The 18,337-nt window shown below is 61.6% G+C and overlaps 1 protein-coding gene across 1 annotated transcript; it reads right to left on the bottom strand.

Moving 5' to 3' along the window:
* Window positions 1-406: 406 nt before the first annotated feature.
* ANXA6 (annexin A6) lies at window positions 407-16,784 on the bottom strand. Its single transcript, XM_072873675.1, has 25 exons — window positions 16,626-16,784; window positions 14,082-14,142; window positions 11,156-11,240; window positions 10,760-10,854; window positions 10,539-10,652; window positions 10,362-10,452; window positions 10,172-10,251; window positions 10,039-10,095; window positions 9,763-9,856; window positions 9,584-9,679; window positions 9,290-9,348; window positions 8,888-9,010; window positions 8,615-8,673; window positions 8,094-8,172; window positions 7,143-7,224; window positions 6,789-6,883; window positions 6,237-6,350; window positions 5,541-5,631; window positions 4,725-4,804; window positions 4,468-4,521; window positions 2,219-2,315; window positions 1,846-1,941; window positions 1,493-1,551; window positions 1,051-1,173; window positions 407-721 (listed from the first exon to the last, which is right to left on the bottom strand). Exons 2-25 carry the CDS (start codon window positions 14,097-14,099, stop codon window positions 662-664), a joined length of 2,001 nt encoding a protein of 666 aa, XP_072729776.1. The 5' UTR covers window positions 14,100-14,142; window positions 16,626-16,784; the 3' UTR covers window positions 407-661.
* Window positions 16,785-18,337: the final 1,553 nt, after the last annotated feature.

An 18,337-nucleotide genomic window follows, 5' to 3' on the forward strand; every position in this document is an offset into this window, starting at 1 on the left:
GCAAGGACGGGTGGATGCCATCGTCTGATTTGTATCTCTCTCTGTTTTATAAAAGCATCATCCACGCAATGGCACGAACCCTGCCGGGGGTTTTCAGAGGCATGAAGTGAAGCTCTGGGTGAAATCCACGCGCTGCTGCCAGCCCCAGACGTGTTTCCAGCCCCTTTCTCAGCAGTGGGGGACCCTGCGGTGCTGCTCAGAGGGGCTTCGGGGTCTCCAGGGCCCTCCCAGGGGCTGGGGCAGGGCTCCTGCCTGCATTTGCCTGCAGGAGCAAGGAGACACTAAGACTCCTCAGCACGGGCTCAGTCCCACCCAAACCTGCCCCAATAAATCGACCGCTCTTGCCCCAGGGTCAGCAACAGTAGGGTTTTATTTAAGAGATTTAAAATTGTCTTTTCCATCTGGGTAAATTCCTGGGTTAGTGGCATGTTTGGGTATGAATTATTTTGCACCAAGACAGACAATAATCCCCCTACCCAGACTCCTCCGCTCCCCTCCCCGAGACTCCCCCGCTTGCAATGTGGTGCTGCTTTCCAGCGCAAAGTGAGTCGTCCTCTGCAGGGAACCGAGCGTCCCCCGAAGCCCCCAAAGCTGCAGTGACATCAAGGCGGTGGGTGCGCGTGTGCTGGCTCAGACACGAAGAAGGGGCTCCCGTGGCCGCCTAGTCGTCCCCCCCGCACAGGGCCAGCAGAGCCTTGCAGTAGTCTCCAGAGGTGTCCTTCTGCAAGAGGGAGACCCGTGTCAGAGAACTGCCTACTGGTGCCTGCCCGGGAGAAGTCCAGTTCAAGGCGCTGGGCACGGGGAAGGCATAGCTCCATGCCCTGCCACCCTGCAGGCATCCCGCGCAGCAGTGGAAGATGTCGGCACATCCCCTCTACGGCCAGACCTGCCAGCGCCGGGGCTGGCTGGGGCGGGTTCCCCCTCCCCAGGCGATGCTCAGCCCCTGTGCCGCTCACGGCACCGCTCACAGCTTGGGTCCCTGCAGGGCTCATGGCCAGTGCTCAGCCAGACAAGGTGACAAACCAGAGAGGGACATCCACGTCTCCTCACCTCGATCATGTGGTGCAGCGATTTGTCAAACAGGTCTATGAAGTTGTCCCGGATGTTCAACAGGTCGATCTCGCTCCGGGAAATCATGATCCGGGTGAGGGTCCTCTCATCCGTGCCGGCACCCTGCAAAGGGGAGCTTGAACAAATAACGCCGGAGGGACTGGGGCTCAGGGACCCTCCCGGCATCTCCAGCACAGTCCAAGCTACGGATCTCCTCTTGGACATGTGCTGGGCCTACTGCCGGCAAGACACAAGCCTGCCGTGTCCCCTGCTAACCCCAGAAAGCTGATGCAGTATTTGAGCTCAGCCCTGCACTGCTCTGTTGGGGACAGCCAGGGGCCAAACCCCATTGCTGCTGCGGGGTTAAGTCAGAGAGTCCCAAAGGGCGTCTGCCCACCATAGCCCCCTCCCACAGCCCAGCCCCAGGAGAGCCCGTCTGCACCTTCATGGACTTGTAGAGCTTGTCAGCGAAGAAGGCCGGCTTGTTCTTCACGCTTCGGACTGCAACACATAGAGGGGAGAGAAGGTGGGCTCCTGGCTCACGGCACCCAGGGGACACGTCGCAGCAAGGAGCTCTGCCACCCGTTGGGTCAGCTGCAAACCCTCCTTGGTACAGGGTGCAGGCTTGGCCCCATAGGACGCCCTATAAATGCCCTGACCCCACGCCACGCTGGGAGTCTCCATGGCCCAAAGGCAGCAGGAATCTGCCCTCACGTTGCCTTGGCAGAGGCAGGCGAAGGGGCTGCCTGCCCTCCAGGGAGCCCGGCCCCGAGGGAGCACCCGCCAGGCACTGACCGATGGCCAAGAAGGCGTCCCTCACGTCTCCCGACATCCGCTTCCTGATGGCATGCTCCACGTCGTGGTTGGTCATTTTGATGAACTCCTGAAACACTGGGGATGGGGGAGAGGAGAGGGTCACTGCCGAGCCGCTCCATCCCAGCCCTGGGCACCCAGGAGACCCGAGCCTCAACCATGGAGACTTCTGGACCAGATGGGACCGGAGCAGGCTTGGGTGACCTCAACCAGCCACCCCAAATGCCATCTCCTCCCACCACTGGGGAAACAGGGCCACCCCAACCTCCTGCTGCCCAGGAGTCCTATCCAGCCCAAATCAAAGCACTTGTGTCGCAGCTGAGGGTCCAGCAGTGATGCAGAAACATGGTCGTACCTCTGCGGAGGTGGGGGTAGCTGCGGGTGCAGAGGATGCTGAGGAAGCGAGTCTCCAGGGATTCGCTGGAGTCGTTGCTGGAGACGTCAGCAAGTTTCTGAAAGAGCAACTGAGAGTGAAGAGGGGGACAGGGGGACGGGCGTAGCGGAGAGGGGCAAAGATGTCAAACAGCTCTTCCTGGGACAGCCAGTCCTGAACACCCTCTTGCAAAGAGAGTGGCCTCTCATGAGCAGGAGAACAGATTTTTTTTGGCCAAAAAAGGCATTTCTTATGCATGGATGTGAGGGTGCACAGCTGCACACTCACACACTACCTCTGAGAAAAGATGGTTTCCGGTTTTTACGAAAAATCCTGTGCAATGCTCATGGTTAAGACTTTTTTTGTCTTTTGGGGGATGGTGTTTTGGGGGTGACCAATATTGAATAGGGAATTCAGAGCTGCCAGACACAGGAGCCAGCCTCCACCCTGGGCTGCAGCAGTGCTGCCTACAGCTCACACGGCTGCCACCCCTGCTGTGGGGCTCAGCGGGGAGGCTGTACTCATCACATCCATCAGGCTATTGCAGTAGAAAGTCTCCGCTTCCCCAATTCCCACTTGTGGTGAGCCAGGGAAGCCAGCCCTGAGTCCCACGCTGGCAGGAACACGGGTCCTGCATGCAGGTAGCGGGCAGGATTGGTCCCCAGCCCTCCCAAGGCCAGGAAGGTGGCTTTCTCTCTCTCCTGCCCTCGTGCAGGTCTCATCTGTCCCCTTGCCACCCATCCTGACACAAGGACCCTGGAGCCCCAAGCAAGCGAGCACAGCCCATGCAGTCAGAGGAGCCTGGCACATGGTGCTGCTATTCCTGGCCCCAGCCCTGCACCCGAGGACTGCAGCATCCCCTCAAACATGCAGAAGGCTGAGGAGCGAAAGGGCAGACACTCACCAGGGTCTCAGCAACAACCTGGTGGAGAGAAAGAGAGAGACAGGAAGACAACAAGGTCAGAAGGTGCTGCTCAACCTTTATCCTTCCCTGACAAAGCAAGGGAAGTCTAGCAAAATCCCCCAAAATGACCTGGTCTCCAGCTCCCCTTCTTCCCTGCGAGTGGGCCTGATCTTAGGACCTGTGTCCTCCTCCAGTTTAGCCCCTACACTGCTAGCTGGGACAGGGGGTGGCCAAAGCCAAGCAAAGTGAGCCCCCCACCCTGGGGCTTAAGTCCCAGCTCGTTGCTCCTTGGGGAGCATCCTTGCCTGGTCCCAGGCTGGCTCGCACCAGCCTGCCCACCTCTGCCAGGCGCAGGCAGCGGGAGGAGGGGAAGGGCAGCTTTGCTGACAAAATACAGCGTGGTGCCAGGCCAGCTGCCGCCCGGCTGGCTCGTCCCTGTGTTTGTCACCCCTGGCTCTCTCTTTCTCTGCAGCAGGTCAAGGCGAGCGGCAGTGCATGCGGCGGGGTGCAGGCAGCGCAGCATCCGCTCCCTCTGCCGGCAGCGGCCCTGCTGGGAGAGCTGCGCGTCTGCGTGCTGCCGGCATGCGTAGGAGCAAGCGGTGCTGGGGCAGGACAGCCGAGCGAGAGCTTGCGTTTGGCCTCGCACCGAGCTTCCAGGCCCCTTTCAGAAAAGACTTGGCCCAAAGGAGCAGGAGGCCAAGGTGCACAAGCCCGAGGATCACAGGTCTCCTGGGACCAGGAGCTGAGCCAGGCAATGGGGCCCCAGCACCCCCTGCACTGTTTCTGGCTGCTCAGCCTTGCCCCTCCAGTCCTGGCTCACCGCAGCCCAGTATAGATGAGGCAATGGTTTGAGGGCTGGGGCTGGCATGCCGGCGCGCTGGCAGGGTGAAAAGCAGCTTAGGCTTCAGGGCTGCCCCATGCACAACACGAAGAGGTGGGGGGCTCCTGCAGACCAGCCCAAAGCTGCCTTTGAAGCTCAAATGCCAGATTTCAGCAGCAGTGTGTGTTGCCAGACCCCAAAGTGGCAGATCTGCACAAGAAATGCTGCAGCCTCTGGGTGGGAGCTCCCCAGGGCTGGACCTCGGGGCTGCTCTCATGGTTTGCAGCTTCCCCGTGCATGGAGCAGCAGAGCCCAGGGCATCAGAAATCAGGCCTGGGAGCTTTACCTCCAAGGGTGTCACTTCACCTGGCATCTCCCTCTGCTTACAGAGACCCTGCCCCAGCAGCATTTGCTTCCCTGAGGATGCCATTTCCAGACCAGGGGATGCAACATCCTCATTTTTTTTTTATGCAGAGCCTGTAACAGCACTGCCAGTACGGTTCTTACCTTGGCATCTTCATGCGCCTGTGTGAGGTTCTCTGGTCCTTCGTCGCGGTTGCCCTGTGGTTCAATACAAAAATCATGGAGCTGGGGAGAGGACATCTCCCGGGAGAGCCCCAAGCGAGGGGATGGCAGACAGGGTCCAGCAGTGCTGCCCAGCCAGGCAGTGATGCTCTGTCTTCTCCATAGCCACCATCCTCATAGACTCCCACCGCTGCCTGCAGCAGGGAGGGGACAATCCCCAGTGAGAGAGCTGCCCTTACCAGAGCCAGGGAGACGAGAATCCTCTTGAAATGCCCTGATGTGTCGGAGCTCAGGTCATCTTCCAGGCGCTTGTGGTAGGCTGTGGAGAAGGCAGATGGCTGAGCCCTGTGCCCTGCCTTCAGCTCTGCTTCCCACCCACCAGTGCCTGTTGTGCCCGTGATCCCCATGGGGACTGCGGATGGTGGTGGCCATCCTCCAGCCTTTGCATGGCTGAAGCAGATGCCTCCATCTGCTATTTTCAGGCCTGGGGAGGAGGGGATCACCCCAGCAGCTCTGATGCCCTGGGCACGAGCACAGCCTCTTGCTCTAGGTGCTCCCGAGGGAAAGGGATCACTGCAAAAGAGCTCTCAGGGGAGGAGACATTGGTGGCAGAGCTGGGGCATGTCACTGTGACATGGAGAGAGGCCAGGACCAGCGCTCTGCTGGGGGTGACCATCTGTTTAAAACCCTGGGCTCTCTGGGGCAGAAGAGGCTGGGGATTTAACCTGGAGCTTGCAGCTCTTGTTCCCTAGGGAGAAGGGGGCATGGATGGAAAGGAAAGAGAAGTGCAGGGTCTGGGGGTGTGAGAAATCACAGGATGGATTTGAGGACTCCTGCCAGCCTCATCCCAGGTTTCCACTTCTCTTTAATAAGGTGTTGGACCTGGGGAAGAGCTGCTCTTGCCTGGAGGGACTAATAGACCTTCACAGCACCAAGCCATGGACCCAACCCAGAGACAAAAACTGTACCCTGAGCTCTGGAAAGGGCCTCGTACAGCGTTAAACGCGGTCCGTGCCCAGGACGTGGGTGCTCCCCACATCCCTCCTGTGCCGTACCTTCCTGATACGCCTTGTTGATAGCTGCAATCTCCTGGTTGTTCCGTGTGGCCATGATTTCGATGAGGACGCTCTCGTCTGTGCCGGCCCCCTGGAAGAGAGCGGTGTGGTGGGGTGCTGCGGGTGCCAGCTCTGGACGGGGACATGACAGCATCGCCCCACCAGTGCCAGCCAAGGAGGGGCTGCTCTAACCCCAGGGCTACCACGTGCCAGAAGTCCATGTCCAGCAAACGGCCCCAAGGGCTGGTAGAAACCAGCACAAAAGTGTCCAAGTGTGCTGCTAGTGGGGTCCCAACTGGTGTGACTGGTGTATAGTGCTGTACGCCACTGGTTTGCCCCTACCCTGGGTCTCCTGTGGCTGCCTGTGCCTGGCAGGGCACTGCTCCTGCAACGTGGAGATGCTCTGTAGAGCAGTGTGGGATGAGACCTCCCTGAGAGGCTTTGTGTACAAGCTGGCTAGAGCATGCTGGGCTGCAAAGAGGCCAAACTGGGCTCCCAGCAGATCTTGAGTGCAAACCAGGTCTTTGTCCTGGTGCTTTCTGCTCTGCTTTCCTTCTCTGTAGGAGACGAGAGCCTGGGGGTGTGTGAAGCTGGGGTGCACTCACAACCCTGGGCCGCCGGCGGTGCAGGTACAACCACAGCGAAAACCGCCTCGTCCTCACATGCTGAAGCTGATACCACCAACGTGGCAGTTACCTCTATGGCCTTCCTCAGCTGCTTGGCATCGTACTGCGGTGGCGTCAGCATGAGCCCGAGGATCAGCTTGGCCAAGCTGCCTGACAGCTCAGATTTCAGGTCTGCCATCAGGTCCTGCAAAAGCATTTGAGGGTTCAGCCCCCGGCTCCTTCCGCAGGGACGGACCAGCCGAGGCAACACCAGGGAGAAAACAGGGGAGAAGAGCGTGGACGTGGGAGACATCTGGGAAGACCTTTGGGGTGGTTTAAGGTCACATTTTGGGGGGTGGCTCTGGGGAGATCCTGGCTCTGGAGTCCTCTGTGCAGGACCGAGGACGGGGCAAGCGAAGGGGAAGGGACAGCCTCCCCTCGGGCTGGTGGTGCACCCAGAGCAGGAGGCTGCTTTGACAACTTGTTCTTCCTGCGGGGAGTCGTGCCAGGACAAATCGGGGTGTCCTGGCTGCCCACCGCTCCCTGGGCAGGATTGTTTTCAGCGAGGGGCAGATCTCCGCGTGGGAGGGGACAGGATGCGGGCAGAAGGAAGGAGCAGGGTGGGAGTGGGGGCCGGCAGTACCCTGCCGTAGTGAGCCTTGTAAGCCTTTAGGATCTGCTGCCGCTGGGCGTTGCTCCTCTGTGTCACCACCTCGATGATGGCCCCTTCGTCCGTGCCTGCAATGATGACAGTGATGCTGGGGAGAGCCAAGGGGGCCAGCAAAGCCACACCGTGTCACCCCTGACCGCGGGCACATCGCCACCCCCACCCCCACAAACTGGGGAGGTGGGGAAGGGAGAGCTCCCACAGCTCCAAAACCATCTCTTTATTCCCCCCGGGGCTTTCACGCAGCCCTGCGTGGGCCAGGGTGGGTTTTCTGCCCCAGGAGCTGTTGAGGAGCAGCAGGAAGGGGCTGGGCATGTGGCCCCTGCTTACCCAAGCCCTTCATCGCCTTCCTCAGCACCTGCGCATCCCCGTCATGGTTGAAGCCTCCTGCGGGCTGCACGGTTCCTCGCAGCTGTGGATGCACAGAGGGGTTTGGGTTCATCCCCCAGGTGGGTGGGATGGAGGGAGGGAGGGAGAGAGGGAGGGAGGGAGGGAGGGAGGGCAGGTGCCACCCGGCAAGCCGAGGCCAAAGCAGCTCTTGTGTTAGTGCAAGCACCTGGGGCTCAGTGAGTATGTCGCCGCCACTGTCACCCCTTCCATCAAGGGGCAAACCATAGCCAGGCCAGCAGAGAGCGGGGAGAAGACAGCCACAGACAGTCCCTGGAGTCTTGGTGTCCTGCTGGGTGTTATACCCGCCTCCCCTAGTGCTGGGACACCTCGGCCGGGGCTGGCCGCATCAGCTGAGAGCCAGAAGAGGAGGCGCTGAAAGGGTGCCCGCTCCTGCCCTGTAATTTTACCCTTCTGCGTCCTTACAGCTCCCAGCACATCCCTGCCCTCCCCATGCACGTAGGGCTCAGGGTGCCTTTTCTGCACATCCCAAAGCACCCTTTTGTGGGTGCCTCCGGCTCCCCATGGCACGGCCGTGCCCCAGCCAGCCTTGGCATTGGGGTGGGCTGCCCCAGGGACCAGGAGGTCTCCAGCGGGCACCGGAGCCAGGGCTGCATGTGATGCGTTGCACAGACATGCAGGGCCTGCCAGCCCGAGGGAGGGAGGCCTCAGAGGAGGGGGTTAGTGGAGCCCGCGGGGGACGGCCAGCCCTGCCGGGGTTACGTCCCGCCAGCCTTGTGCCCCAAAACCGGAGAATGGCGTCAAGAGAAGCTGCGGAGCAAGAGGCAGAGCGGAGGTGTGGGGCTGGCCATGCCCCATGGCAGAGAGGAGCAGCCGGGGGTCCCAAGCTGGCAGGGAGCAGAGTGGGGGTACGGGGGGCTGGGGGGTGCTGACCTCTACTTTGGCCACCGCGCTAAGCTCCCACATCCGATAGGCCACCTGCGCCGCCTCGGGGAAGAACTCACCTGCAGCACTGCAACGGGAGGGCAAGGACAGGGGACAGTGAGCCGTGGGGACCCTGCGCCCCACCAGCAGCGACCCCCCGCCCGGCCCCGCGCCCTATCCTGCCCCTCCACGGGGGGTTTGTACCCACCGGGTGCCGGGCATGGGGGCAGGAGCTGGGTGCTTGCTGTGGGGCTGGGTGGGAATGGGGGGAAGTGGGTGGTAAATCCCAACCGCCCCCACCGGAGCATCTTCCCTCCAGGTGTTTGTCTCTGCCCTGTGGGGCTGCTACATGCCAAGAAAGGACCATGGCATCGTGGTTGGCCATGCAGAGGGGCCGCAGGGGCCCCCGTACCGAACCGCTGTCACTGCAGGTGCTGCCAGTCCAGGTGCTCCACCAGGCTCTGACCCGGAGATTTGTACCCAGCACCATGTGGATGAAGAGGGACAAATGGGGTGACAGGCGGTCTTACTCATCGTCCCCTCCGCACAGCTTCAGCAGCGCCTTCTTGTACTCCCCAGAGGTGTCCTCCTGGAAAGACAGACGGAGATGGAGAACGATGCAGCAGGGAGGGTCAAGGTAGTGCCATGGGATGGGCGCGTGGAGAAGGGTCTCCCTGAGCCAGAGATGGACACCCGGCACAGGGTGGCTGGGACAGGGCTCAGCCCTCCCGTGGGCGCTGGCATCACGAGGAAGGCAGCACTAGCAGCTGCTCAGAGGGTGACCAGGGACCCCCAGCACTTACCTTTATCATGTTGTAGAGAGATTTCTCATACTTGGTCCTGAACACCTCGCGGATGTCCAGCATGTCAATCTCGCTGCGGGACACCATGATGCGGATCAGCGTGTTGTCTCTCGTGCCCAGCCCCTGCAACGGAGGAGCCCCCGCATCAAGCCTGGGATGGCCAAGCAACCCTGCTCAGCCCATCACATCTGCGATCCTCTATCAGATTTCTACCCAGCCCTGGGTCTGAAGGAATAACTCCTTTGGAGGGAAGAGCAGAGACCCCAGGTCACATAGGTCCTGTCTTCATGGACCTGCATCAGCCTGCCCTCCAGCAGCACCCTGCGGCAAGGGGACCTGTCCTCTGGCTGGCTCCCCGTGATGCTGCAGGGGGACCCCCTGAAGAAGAGATGATCCACTTACCTTCATGGCCTTGTAGAGCCTTTCAGCAAAATACTCTGCAGTGCTTCTGATGCACTTAACTGCGGGAAATAGAGGCATGGTGAGGGATGCTGGCACTCAGCTTTGCCAGCACCCTGGCCTATGAGCACCCGTGCCCCTCGGGCACCACATTCAGCCCTGAAGGAGCCTCCCTGAGCTCCCTAAAACCAGGCACAGCCGCAACCCCCACCCTGCTGGCTCTTGCACTGAGCCCTTCCACCCCAGCAAGGCCAGCGGCATGTTTTCGCATCACCCCCCACACGGGGGCTGACATACCCACGGCCAGCATCAGCTTCTCGAAGTCACCGGAGAGCTCTCCCCGGATGCTCCTCTCGATTGGCTTCCCAGAAATCTTCAGGTACTCATCAAAGACTGCGGGACAAGAGTGAGATGATGCCTGGAGAAGCTGCCAAGATACCTTCGAGCCCAGCCCCAAGCTCGCAGGAGATGCTCACCCAGGCGGAGGTGCTGCTTGCTTCGCCGGCCAAGGATGTAGATGAACTGGGCCTCGTCCGTGCCCCATTTCATCTCGCCAGCTTCCAGCAGGTCCTTGTGGGATGGGAAAGGTGGCAGAGCCTGAGCCAGGGTGCTGCTCACGTGGGGCTCTGCCCAAGCATGGGCGCCCTCAGCACCCACCCACCCTTCACAGCCCTAGGTCTGCATGGTCCCAGTGCCACCAGCCCCCGTCCCTGCCTGGATGCCACCCATCCCAGCCACCCGCCAAGCCTCACCTTGGCATCCTGCTCCACCAGGTCCTCACTCACCACGTCATCCTCCTCTCTGGTGCCCTGCGGGACAGAGACAGGCTCAGCCCTGCCGGGCTCAGGCACCCACTGCCTGTGGACGCTGGACAGACGGACATACCTGAAGCAGAACGACAAGCATCTTCTTGAAGTGGCCCGATGTGTCTCCAACTATGTCAGCCTCCAGGTCTCTCTCGTAGGCTGGTGGAAGAGGGAGAGGTCAGAGCCTGGAGAGCTGGATCCCCTTAACTCTGCCCCTTGTCCTGGCTGGAGGGGACACAGGGCAGCCCCTGCCCTTCCCCAGCCCTCACCGTCTTTGTAGGCGGCCACCAGGTCGTGGATCTCCTGGTTGGTGCGGGAGGCGAGGATCTCGATAAGGCACTTCTCATCCGTGCCGATGCCCTGTGGGCAGAGACGCAGCCCCATGAATGGCGGGGCCGGCCGGGACGTCCTTGGAGGGGTCCCGGGGGGGGCTGCCCACCCCTTACCGCGATGGCATCTTTGATCTCCTTGGCATCGCTGTAAGCTGGGGGCCGCATCAGGCTCACGATCAGCCGCTCAAACTTCCCTGTCAGCTCATACTTGAGGTCTGCGATGAGGTCCTGGTGGAGGGGAAGAAAGGGGCTGGGGGACCGTTTGCTCCACAGCATCTCTGAGCGTGGCCAGGGAGCGGTGTGGGCATGGGCTGGGCAGCGTTTCTGGCTGTTACCTTCCCGTAGAGGGACTTGTAGGCTTGGCAGATCTCCACTCGCTGCTTGTTGCTTCTGGACGTGATGAGGTCGAGGATGGCCTCCTTGTCGCTGCCTGTGGGAAAGCCGGGCAGTGGTGTTTAGCCCTATGGCTGGGTCTCACCCCCCACGGTGGGGCTCATCATAGCCATCTTGCCGTGCCCAAAGCTGCTTCTGACTCAGGGCCGGGAGGAGAAGCAGAGCCGAGCTGGCTCCTGGGAGGAAAGGGGAGCCAGGAGAGGTCCTGGCACGCTGCTAAAGCAGACAGGCGGCTGAAAGGGGAGGCGATGCAGGATGCCCAGCCATGCAAGAGTCAACTGAAGGAATAGGGGACATGAGGGTGGCCCTGGGGTGACAGTCTGGAGGAGCATCCATACCAAATCCCTTCATGGCATTGTACAAGGCCTCCGCATCCTGGCTGGCATCGAAGCCTGGGAAATCCTTCACTGACCCCCGGTAGACCTAGGGGAAAGGAGGCGAGAAGGTGAAAGGGGAAGGAGCAGACCCCAGCAGGACGGGGGAAGGAAAAGTCGAAGCTCAGCAGGATTGGGGTGAGATCTGCTCCCGCTCGGGGCTGCCCGAAGGCAAACTCAGCCTCAAACATAAACACTTGTTCTTCTCCTCAGCTCTTTCCTTTCCTGTTTGCTCTCCCTGCCGTGCATATTGTTTGCATGCCGGGTCACTGGAGTACACTGCCTTCCCTCTCGTATCTCGCTGGCATCGCTCTCTGCTGCTTGTGCCCTGTGTTTATGCTGGATACCACCCTCCGCGGCGTGCCAGGAAAAGCTGGTGGTTTGAAGGGAGGTTTCTTGAGCACATTTGGGTTCCCAGCTCCATCTGGGGGGTTCAGCAGGAAAAGGGGAGACCCCACGGCAGGGTTGGACACCCTGAATGCAGGGGAAGGCATGGAAGGACCAGGGCGATCCCCCTGCAACACAGCCGGGCCAAAGGGAGTTATGGGGGGGTCGATTGGGAGCGATGAAGGAAGTAATTTTCCTACCGCCTGTTGCGAGCAGGGAAACCCTCTGGATGCTGAGGATGCCAAGCTCTGCATGGTCTCCAAGCGAGGAGACACATTTACAGACACAAAATCATCATGGGCTGCTAAGCGGAAAGCACTGAGGAAGTGCCAGAGCTGCCAACAGCTTGTCCTGCCCCAGCGTGTGCTCCGCAGGGCCCAGGCTGGGGCGAGGGGTTGGAGCAGAGATCTTGGATACAAGGAAAGACTTTCCTGGGAGCCTGAGAAATCCTGGGGGTTGGCATGATCCACTTCTGTCTGCTCCTCTGCACTTCCAGGCTGCAAAACGGGAAGCCCAGGAGCAACACCCCCAAACAGAGACCTCAGGAAAAAGCAGGGACTGGGCTTCCCCTCCACACGTGACAGGCTCTCAGCTGTGTCAGCACCCTGGGAAACTGAGCATCCTCCTGTGGCCCTGCTTGTACCATGTGCCAGCTGGGTGCATACACCTCCCATAGCTTCATTGCTCAGGAACTGCTGCAGGGCTCGTTTAAAGTCCCAGAGAGCTCTACGAATGCCCAGGGCTGTTGCCAGCGTGGGCATCTAAAGCTGAAATGTCCCCAGAGAAGATGGGCATCAGGCAGGCAGCACCAGTGCCAGCATCCCTGACCCAGCAAGTGCCTCCAGGAATGAACCCAAGGGGACGGACACGGGGTACCCGTGACTCCCCTGGGTCCCATCCCAGCGCTGCGGCACAACAGCTCCGCTGTGCATCTCACACTGCTGGCCTCTGTACCCCCATTTTCCAGAGAGAAACCAGTCCAGGCTGGGCACATCCCACAGGCCCTCTCGGGAGGAGCTGCTGGCACTGGTGTCCCACGTGGTGGGGACCAGGTCGGGTAAAAGGAGACGCTGCCCTTCGAGGGAGCCGGGCAGGCACAGGGTCGGATCGTATTGCAGGTGATTCATCTGGAGAGCTGGATTTAGCCCCGCTTCCCGGCAGCTCCCAGACCCTCCTGGCTCGGTGCAAGCTGCTGCCCACACACATGCCTTGCGGAGACATAAATAAGGAGTCGCAGGGCAAAGGAGGTGCCTGGAGGCAGCAGGAGGCGATGAGGGTGGCTGGAAGGTGCTGGGGTCGCACGGGTGGTGATGGGAGACAAGACGTTGGCTCGGGCTAAATGGGGAGGAGGAGCAGGGCCGTGTTCCTGCCTGCTGAGCCATCGCAAAACGAGCTGCCTGCCTTGCCGCAGTGCTGCCGTGGCGGGGGCAAGAGAAACTGCGGTGGGAGCTCAGTGCTGTGCATTGCCCCACGCTCCCTGCACTCTTGTGGGAACGAGCCCCAGGGAGGTGCAGAAGCATCACTCGGGAGGGAACCAGCATCCTGCCTGCTGCGCCCTCCTCACACCCCCATCCCCCGTTCCATCCCCCATTTCAGCTGCCGGGGCCCCCCCGCCTCCCCGCCTCCGGCCTCTGAGTCATCCCGGCCTGCCTGGGACCTCCCAGCTAAAAATAATCCAGGCTGAAGCTGAGAGGGCAGAAGCAAAATTCCCAGCGTGGCTTCGCTCTCTCCCACTGCATGGCTGCTCGGGGTCCTGGACCACTGCAAGGGGGATGCTCACCCACGCTGTGCCTCAGTTTCCCCACCCAGAGGCAACCACCCCCTCGGCTGGGCAGGAAGCCACAGGTAATTGGGCTCGAGGCAATGATTACTTGATTTCTCGAGGGAATGGAAAGCAGAGCCCGGCCCCGAGCAGCGGAGAAAGGAGGCTTTGGACTTGGACTCCTCCCCTGCCTAGCACAGTGCAGGCAGGCTGTACCCTGCCAGCCACAGCTGCCCACCGAGGCAGGGTTTTCCACCCACGCCGAGATGTTTTCCTGGCTGCGAGGGAGCACCTGCTCACCCAGCTGCCACATTGCGCCAGCCCTCGCTCGGAGCGGGGAGAAATCCAGGCTGGGAGGGAGAGGCCAAAGCGGGGCTGCACCCCTTGCAGCGGGCTCAGGCACAAGCGGGGTTTCTCTCCAGCAAAAGCCCAAATCCCCAGTGCAATGTCTCTTCTCCTCCCCTTCCCACAGCCCCACTTCTCTCCCCCATCCCACTGTGGTCCCAAAAGGATTTTTGCTCCTCGCTGTCCCTGCTCTCCCCGCCCCAGCACTTCCCCCATCTGCATCACATCCAGACGGCGCTGGCTGGAGAGGCAGGAATGTAAACAGGCTCTGGGCAGCATCGTGTCCCGAGCACGTCACCACCATCCTTGCTGCACAACGGAGACACTGCCCCGGCTCTGGGGTCTGCCCTGCGACACCCTCGGTACCCATCCCCACCGTGTGTGGGTCGCCTTTACCTTTCCTTTGGGTGCCATGGCTTCCCGAGCTGGAAATCACCGGAGCGAGGGCAAGGAGGAGCTGCGGGAGGGAACAGAAAAGCCGACGTGAGCCAAAGCCCCCTCTCTGTGGGCTGCGTTGGTTAAGGGAGGCTTCGCTCCCTCCCTTGGGCGCTGCTGCCAACCATCGCTGGGTGCGGTACCCGCGGGAGGGCGATGGCCGGGTGCTGCTGGGGAGGCTTAGGGAGAGGGGCTTCAGCAGCCACCCTGTGTCACTGGAACTGAGGTCCTTCGGTGTGTGGCACCGAGTTGGGGACCCCGCAGGCCAGGGACAGCGGAGATGGGCCCCCGCGCAGCTTCCTGCCAGCGCCGAGAGAAACTGGGAGGGGAAGAAAGCACTGAATACGTGGAAATGAGCCGAGCATCCTCCGCAGGGCTGACCCTCCTTGCTGCACCCCGCAATGCTCCCCCTGCTCCCTGCAGCCCCCCAAGCCCTGGCACCATCCCAGCTTCAGCAGCTGCTGGGGATGCCCCGTTGCATAGTTCCGGGGCTGGGCAGCCCCCGTGAAGTCCCACCAGCTTTATCTGAGTTTCCATGCACCAAATCAAGGCTGCCATCAGTCCCACACACCCAGCGGAGCCCAGGAAATGCAGTCGGGTTTCCAGGGTAACTTGCAGGTTGTTTTCTAACACTAGCACCATTTATAGCTGCAACCCACTGCGGTGTGGGCTCCCCCCCCGCCCCCCCGAGAAAGTCCCCAGACAGCGCCATTTGCTCCGCGAAAGCTGACGGAGGGAGAGAAACAGCTGGAAAATGGAGCGCGGCCATGAATGAACCACTGAGCGTCAGCTGAGCTCCAGCACTCGCCCTCCCTCCGAGACACGTTGCAGGAAAGCTCAAGGCGCAGTGGGGCCGCCCTGGGGGCATTTCTGCCCCCAGCCGAGCTCCATTTCATGCCATGGAGCGAGCAGGAGAAATCGTATGAACTTCCACGGCTTGGCCCCGCATCCCTGTGAGAGCACGCATGGAGGGGGAGACCCAGCCCCACAGCCATTGCTGTGGCTGGGTCACCCCACTTGGATGCAGAAAGCCTTCTGGGCATCCTTGCTGAGGGAAGTAAGTTTTGCAGAAAAACAGAGCTGCCTTCACCTCCCCTTCCTGTTTCAGCTGGGGAGGCTGCAAGCCTCGGCCGTCCTTCCCCGCAGCTCCTGGCTGTGGGAAAGCCCCCGCATGCTCCGTGCATAGTGGGGCTGCAGTGCGGCCGGGTGCTGGGTGGGTGCCAGGGCATCCCAGCCCCCGGCCCATGCAGACTTTTAATGCCACTCAGGAGCCTGTACGTGAAGCTGCATACCCTCCAGGGAATGGAGAAAGCCCTGTGTGGCACAGCCCTCCTGCCTCGCTCCATGCGTGCGGCGGCCGGGCTGACACTGCCCAACTCATCTCAGCAGTGGCAGAGAATCCCCGGCCCCACCCAGTCCCCAGCCTGTCCCTGCAGTGCCCCATCCCTGTCCCCCACCGCTGCTGACACCTCTGCAGAGGCTGGGGGAGCAGCCCCAGGTCTTGCCCTGCCAGCAGGCAATCCAGGGAGGATGCCCAGACAAACACATCGCATCCGTGGGGCACATGGAGAAACCTGGAGGCTGCAGAGCCCAGGCACGGGGATGTACCTGCCCCCCCCAAATGACGGAGGGATTTGGGTTGTGGGGGTCCCTGGACAGAAAGTGCCATGAGGAACCCTAAATGATGTGCACAGCCTGTCCCCTCTGCAGAATGACCCACCCTTCCCAAAAATCCGCTGTCCCCCCCGGCAGCGTGCACCCCGCCAGCCTCTCCACAGCCCTACCACGGCTTTGGGCTCAGGGGTTTCACCCCAGGAGCCTGGCAGCTATTTTTGCAGCCCGCTGCTTGGCAGGGCACTCCCAGCATGGCCGCACACGGTGAAGGCCATGGCACACCCATCGCCCCGCCGCCCATTGTCCGGCCCGCGGGGCAGAAAGGGAGCTTCGCCGGGTTAAAAAAAGCGGCATCCATCCTCCCTGCGAGGCAGCGGAGGTCCCCAAAGTCCCCTGCCCCACCCCAGCGCCGAAAAGTCCTTCTGCCCTTCTAGAGCTCTGTGCCTCTGGGGTGTCGTACAGTGCGTTTGCCTGTGCAAAACTCGGTGGGTACCAAACCAGGGGGATCCCCCCCGCCGAGCCCAGCTCGGACCCCTGCATGGAGGGACGGGCGTTTCCGCGGCCGCCGCAGCGCCGGGGCACAGACTAAGGCGCATCCTGGCCGGGACACACCCATGGGCCCCGCAGCAATGCCTGTGCTCACCCGAAAAAGCACCCGCCGGCAGTGCAGCCCCCCAGGCTTTTGTTAAAAAGGCTTTTTCAGAAAAAAGAAAAAGGAAAAAACAAACAAGGATCCCCCCTGCAGCCACCCCTTGGAGGGAGCCTCCGCTTGCACAGCTCACCGCCTGGCCAGGGCTTTCCTCCCCTCGCACGCCATCGCGGTGGCTTTGCACACCAGCCCCGTCCCCTCGCCTGCCAGCACGGTCCCCCCGCACACCAGCGCACACTTACGAGCAGCACCGAGGTCTGGCCGGACGCGCTCGCGGGAAGAGCCGGCCACCGGTGCGTACTTGTGGCCGTGCGCTCGTCCTTGCCGTGCAGCTGTTTCCTCCTGGCGAGACGTCACCGCTCACGAGCCCTCCAGTCCCCGCCTGCCATGGCAGCGGAGTCAGGGCCGCGCTCCCACCCTCGCCACTGTGCCAGACCCAGTTTTGGGTGCCCACGATGCAGGGGGACCTGATGCCGCCCGCAGAAGCGCCCTGCCTGGGTGTGGGGAAGGGGGTCACTTGGCAGAAAAACCCCACTGGTGTGTGCAGGGGCTGCATGCCAGCAGCGGTGACGTGCGCAGTGCAAGGCGATAGTGGTGGTGATTGCAATTGAAATTGCGGAAATTTCACCCCCTTCCGTCCCCCCCGCCCTGGTTTCCTGGTGAACATTGGGGTGCAGGGTACCCCGCTGCCTCCCAGGCTGGTCCTGCCACCAGCCACCTTTGCCCGCACCAAATCACCCCCTTCCCTGGTCACGGCTGGGAAACATCCATCCCTGACTCTCTCTGCAAAAGCCAAGGGGGGGGGGGGGGTTGGCCCCCCAGGGCCTGCTTAAGGGGGAAAGCGCTGGCCAGGGCTCTGCAAGGAGCACCCGTGGGGCAGGAGCCGAGCTGGCACAGGGAGCTAGGGAGAGGCAGCTCGCTGTCCCCCTCAACCTTCCCTCCCGTGCTGCAGACACAGGGATGAGAAGACCTTGCAGCATAGGCATGGGTGGAGATGCATGTCTCCGAGATGCTCCTGGCAGGCTGCACCGCTGCCTGCAGTGCCCCGAGGCCATTTCCTTCCCTGCCTTGCCCGGTTAACCCCGCTCCTTCTTTACCACCACCCTTTGCCCCAGCCAGCACAGAAGCTGCAGAAGGGCTGGAGGAGCTGGCAGGGCTCCCCAGGAGCCATGGGCAGTGCTGTCTGTGCTCTGGCTGATACCAGCAGGAGCAGATAAAATCATGGGCTCCCTCGAGATGTTGAAGGCTGCAGGCATGTAACCTTCCAGACCACCATGCCCTGGTGGTACCCGCTGGCTAGAGCATCTCTCTGGGGCTGCAAAGCAGCTGAGCCGCTCAGCCCTGCCTGTCCTGGGAGATGGTGGTCCCAGGTAGCAGGGACCCCAGGCTGGGTGTGACATGCCCGATGACTGGCATGTGGCCACAGGGCTGTGCCCCCCCAGGGAACTGGAGGCACCCCAGGAGGGGGAGACCTTCATGGCCAGCTAGCACCGGCTGCCCCTTTGTGCCCTGTTGTTCCCTCAGGGCAATGTTCCCTTGGGCTGGCGTCGGTGTCTGAAGACCTCGCTCATGTGAGACAGCGTGGGTGACAAGCGCGTCTTTGTTCACCCTGTGCTGCAGTGCAGGACAACAGCCCTGCTCTCCTCCCGGTGCCCCGGCTGTGTCATGGTGTGCTGAGCCCCCCTGCCCCAGAGGTGCTAGCCTGGCAGCTCACAGGGTGCACTGGGGACATCGGGCTGTCCCCTACAGCCAGTACAGGCTTGTGGTTAGAGTATACACCTACGCTCTAGATCTCTAGATCCTTCCTTGGCTGACGTCCCCTTGCTCTGCTCCTTGCAAGCTAAAGGCTAGAGGATGTGCTGAACTACATCTAAGAGGTTTTTGTCCCCAAATACTGTAAGCAGACTCAGCCTGAGTACTATCTACAATGAAATCAAAGTTAGTTCATCACCCC

Source organism: Ciconia boyciana, chromosome 9, assembly GCF_034638445.1.
Source record: "Ciconia boyciana chromosome 9, ASM3463844v1, whole genome shotgun sequence".
Taxonomy (NCBI): domain Eukaryota; kingdom Metazoa; phylum Chordata; class Aves; order Ciconiiformes; family Ciconiidae; genus Ciconia; species Ciconia boyciana.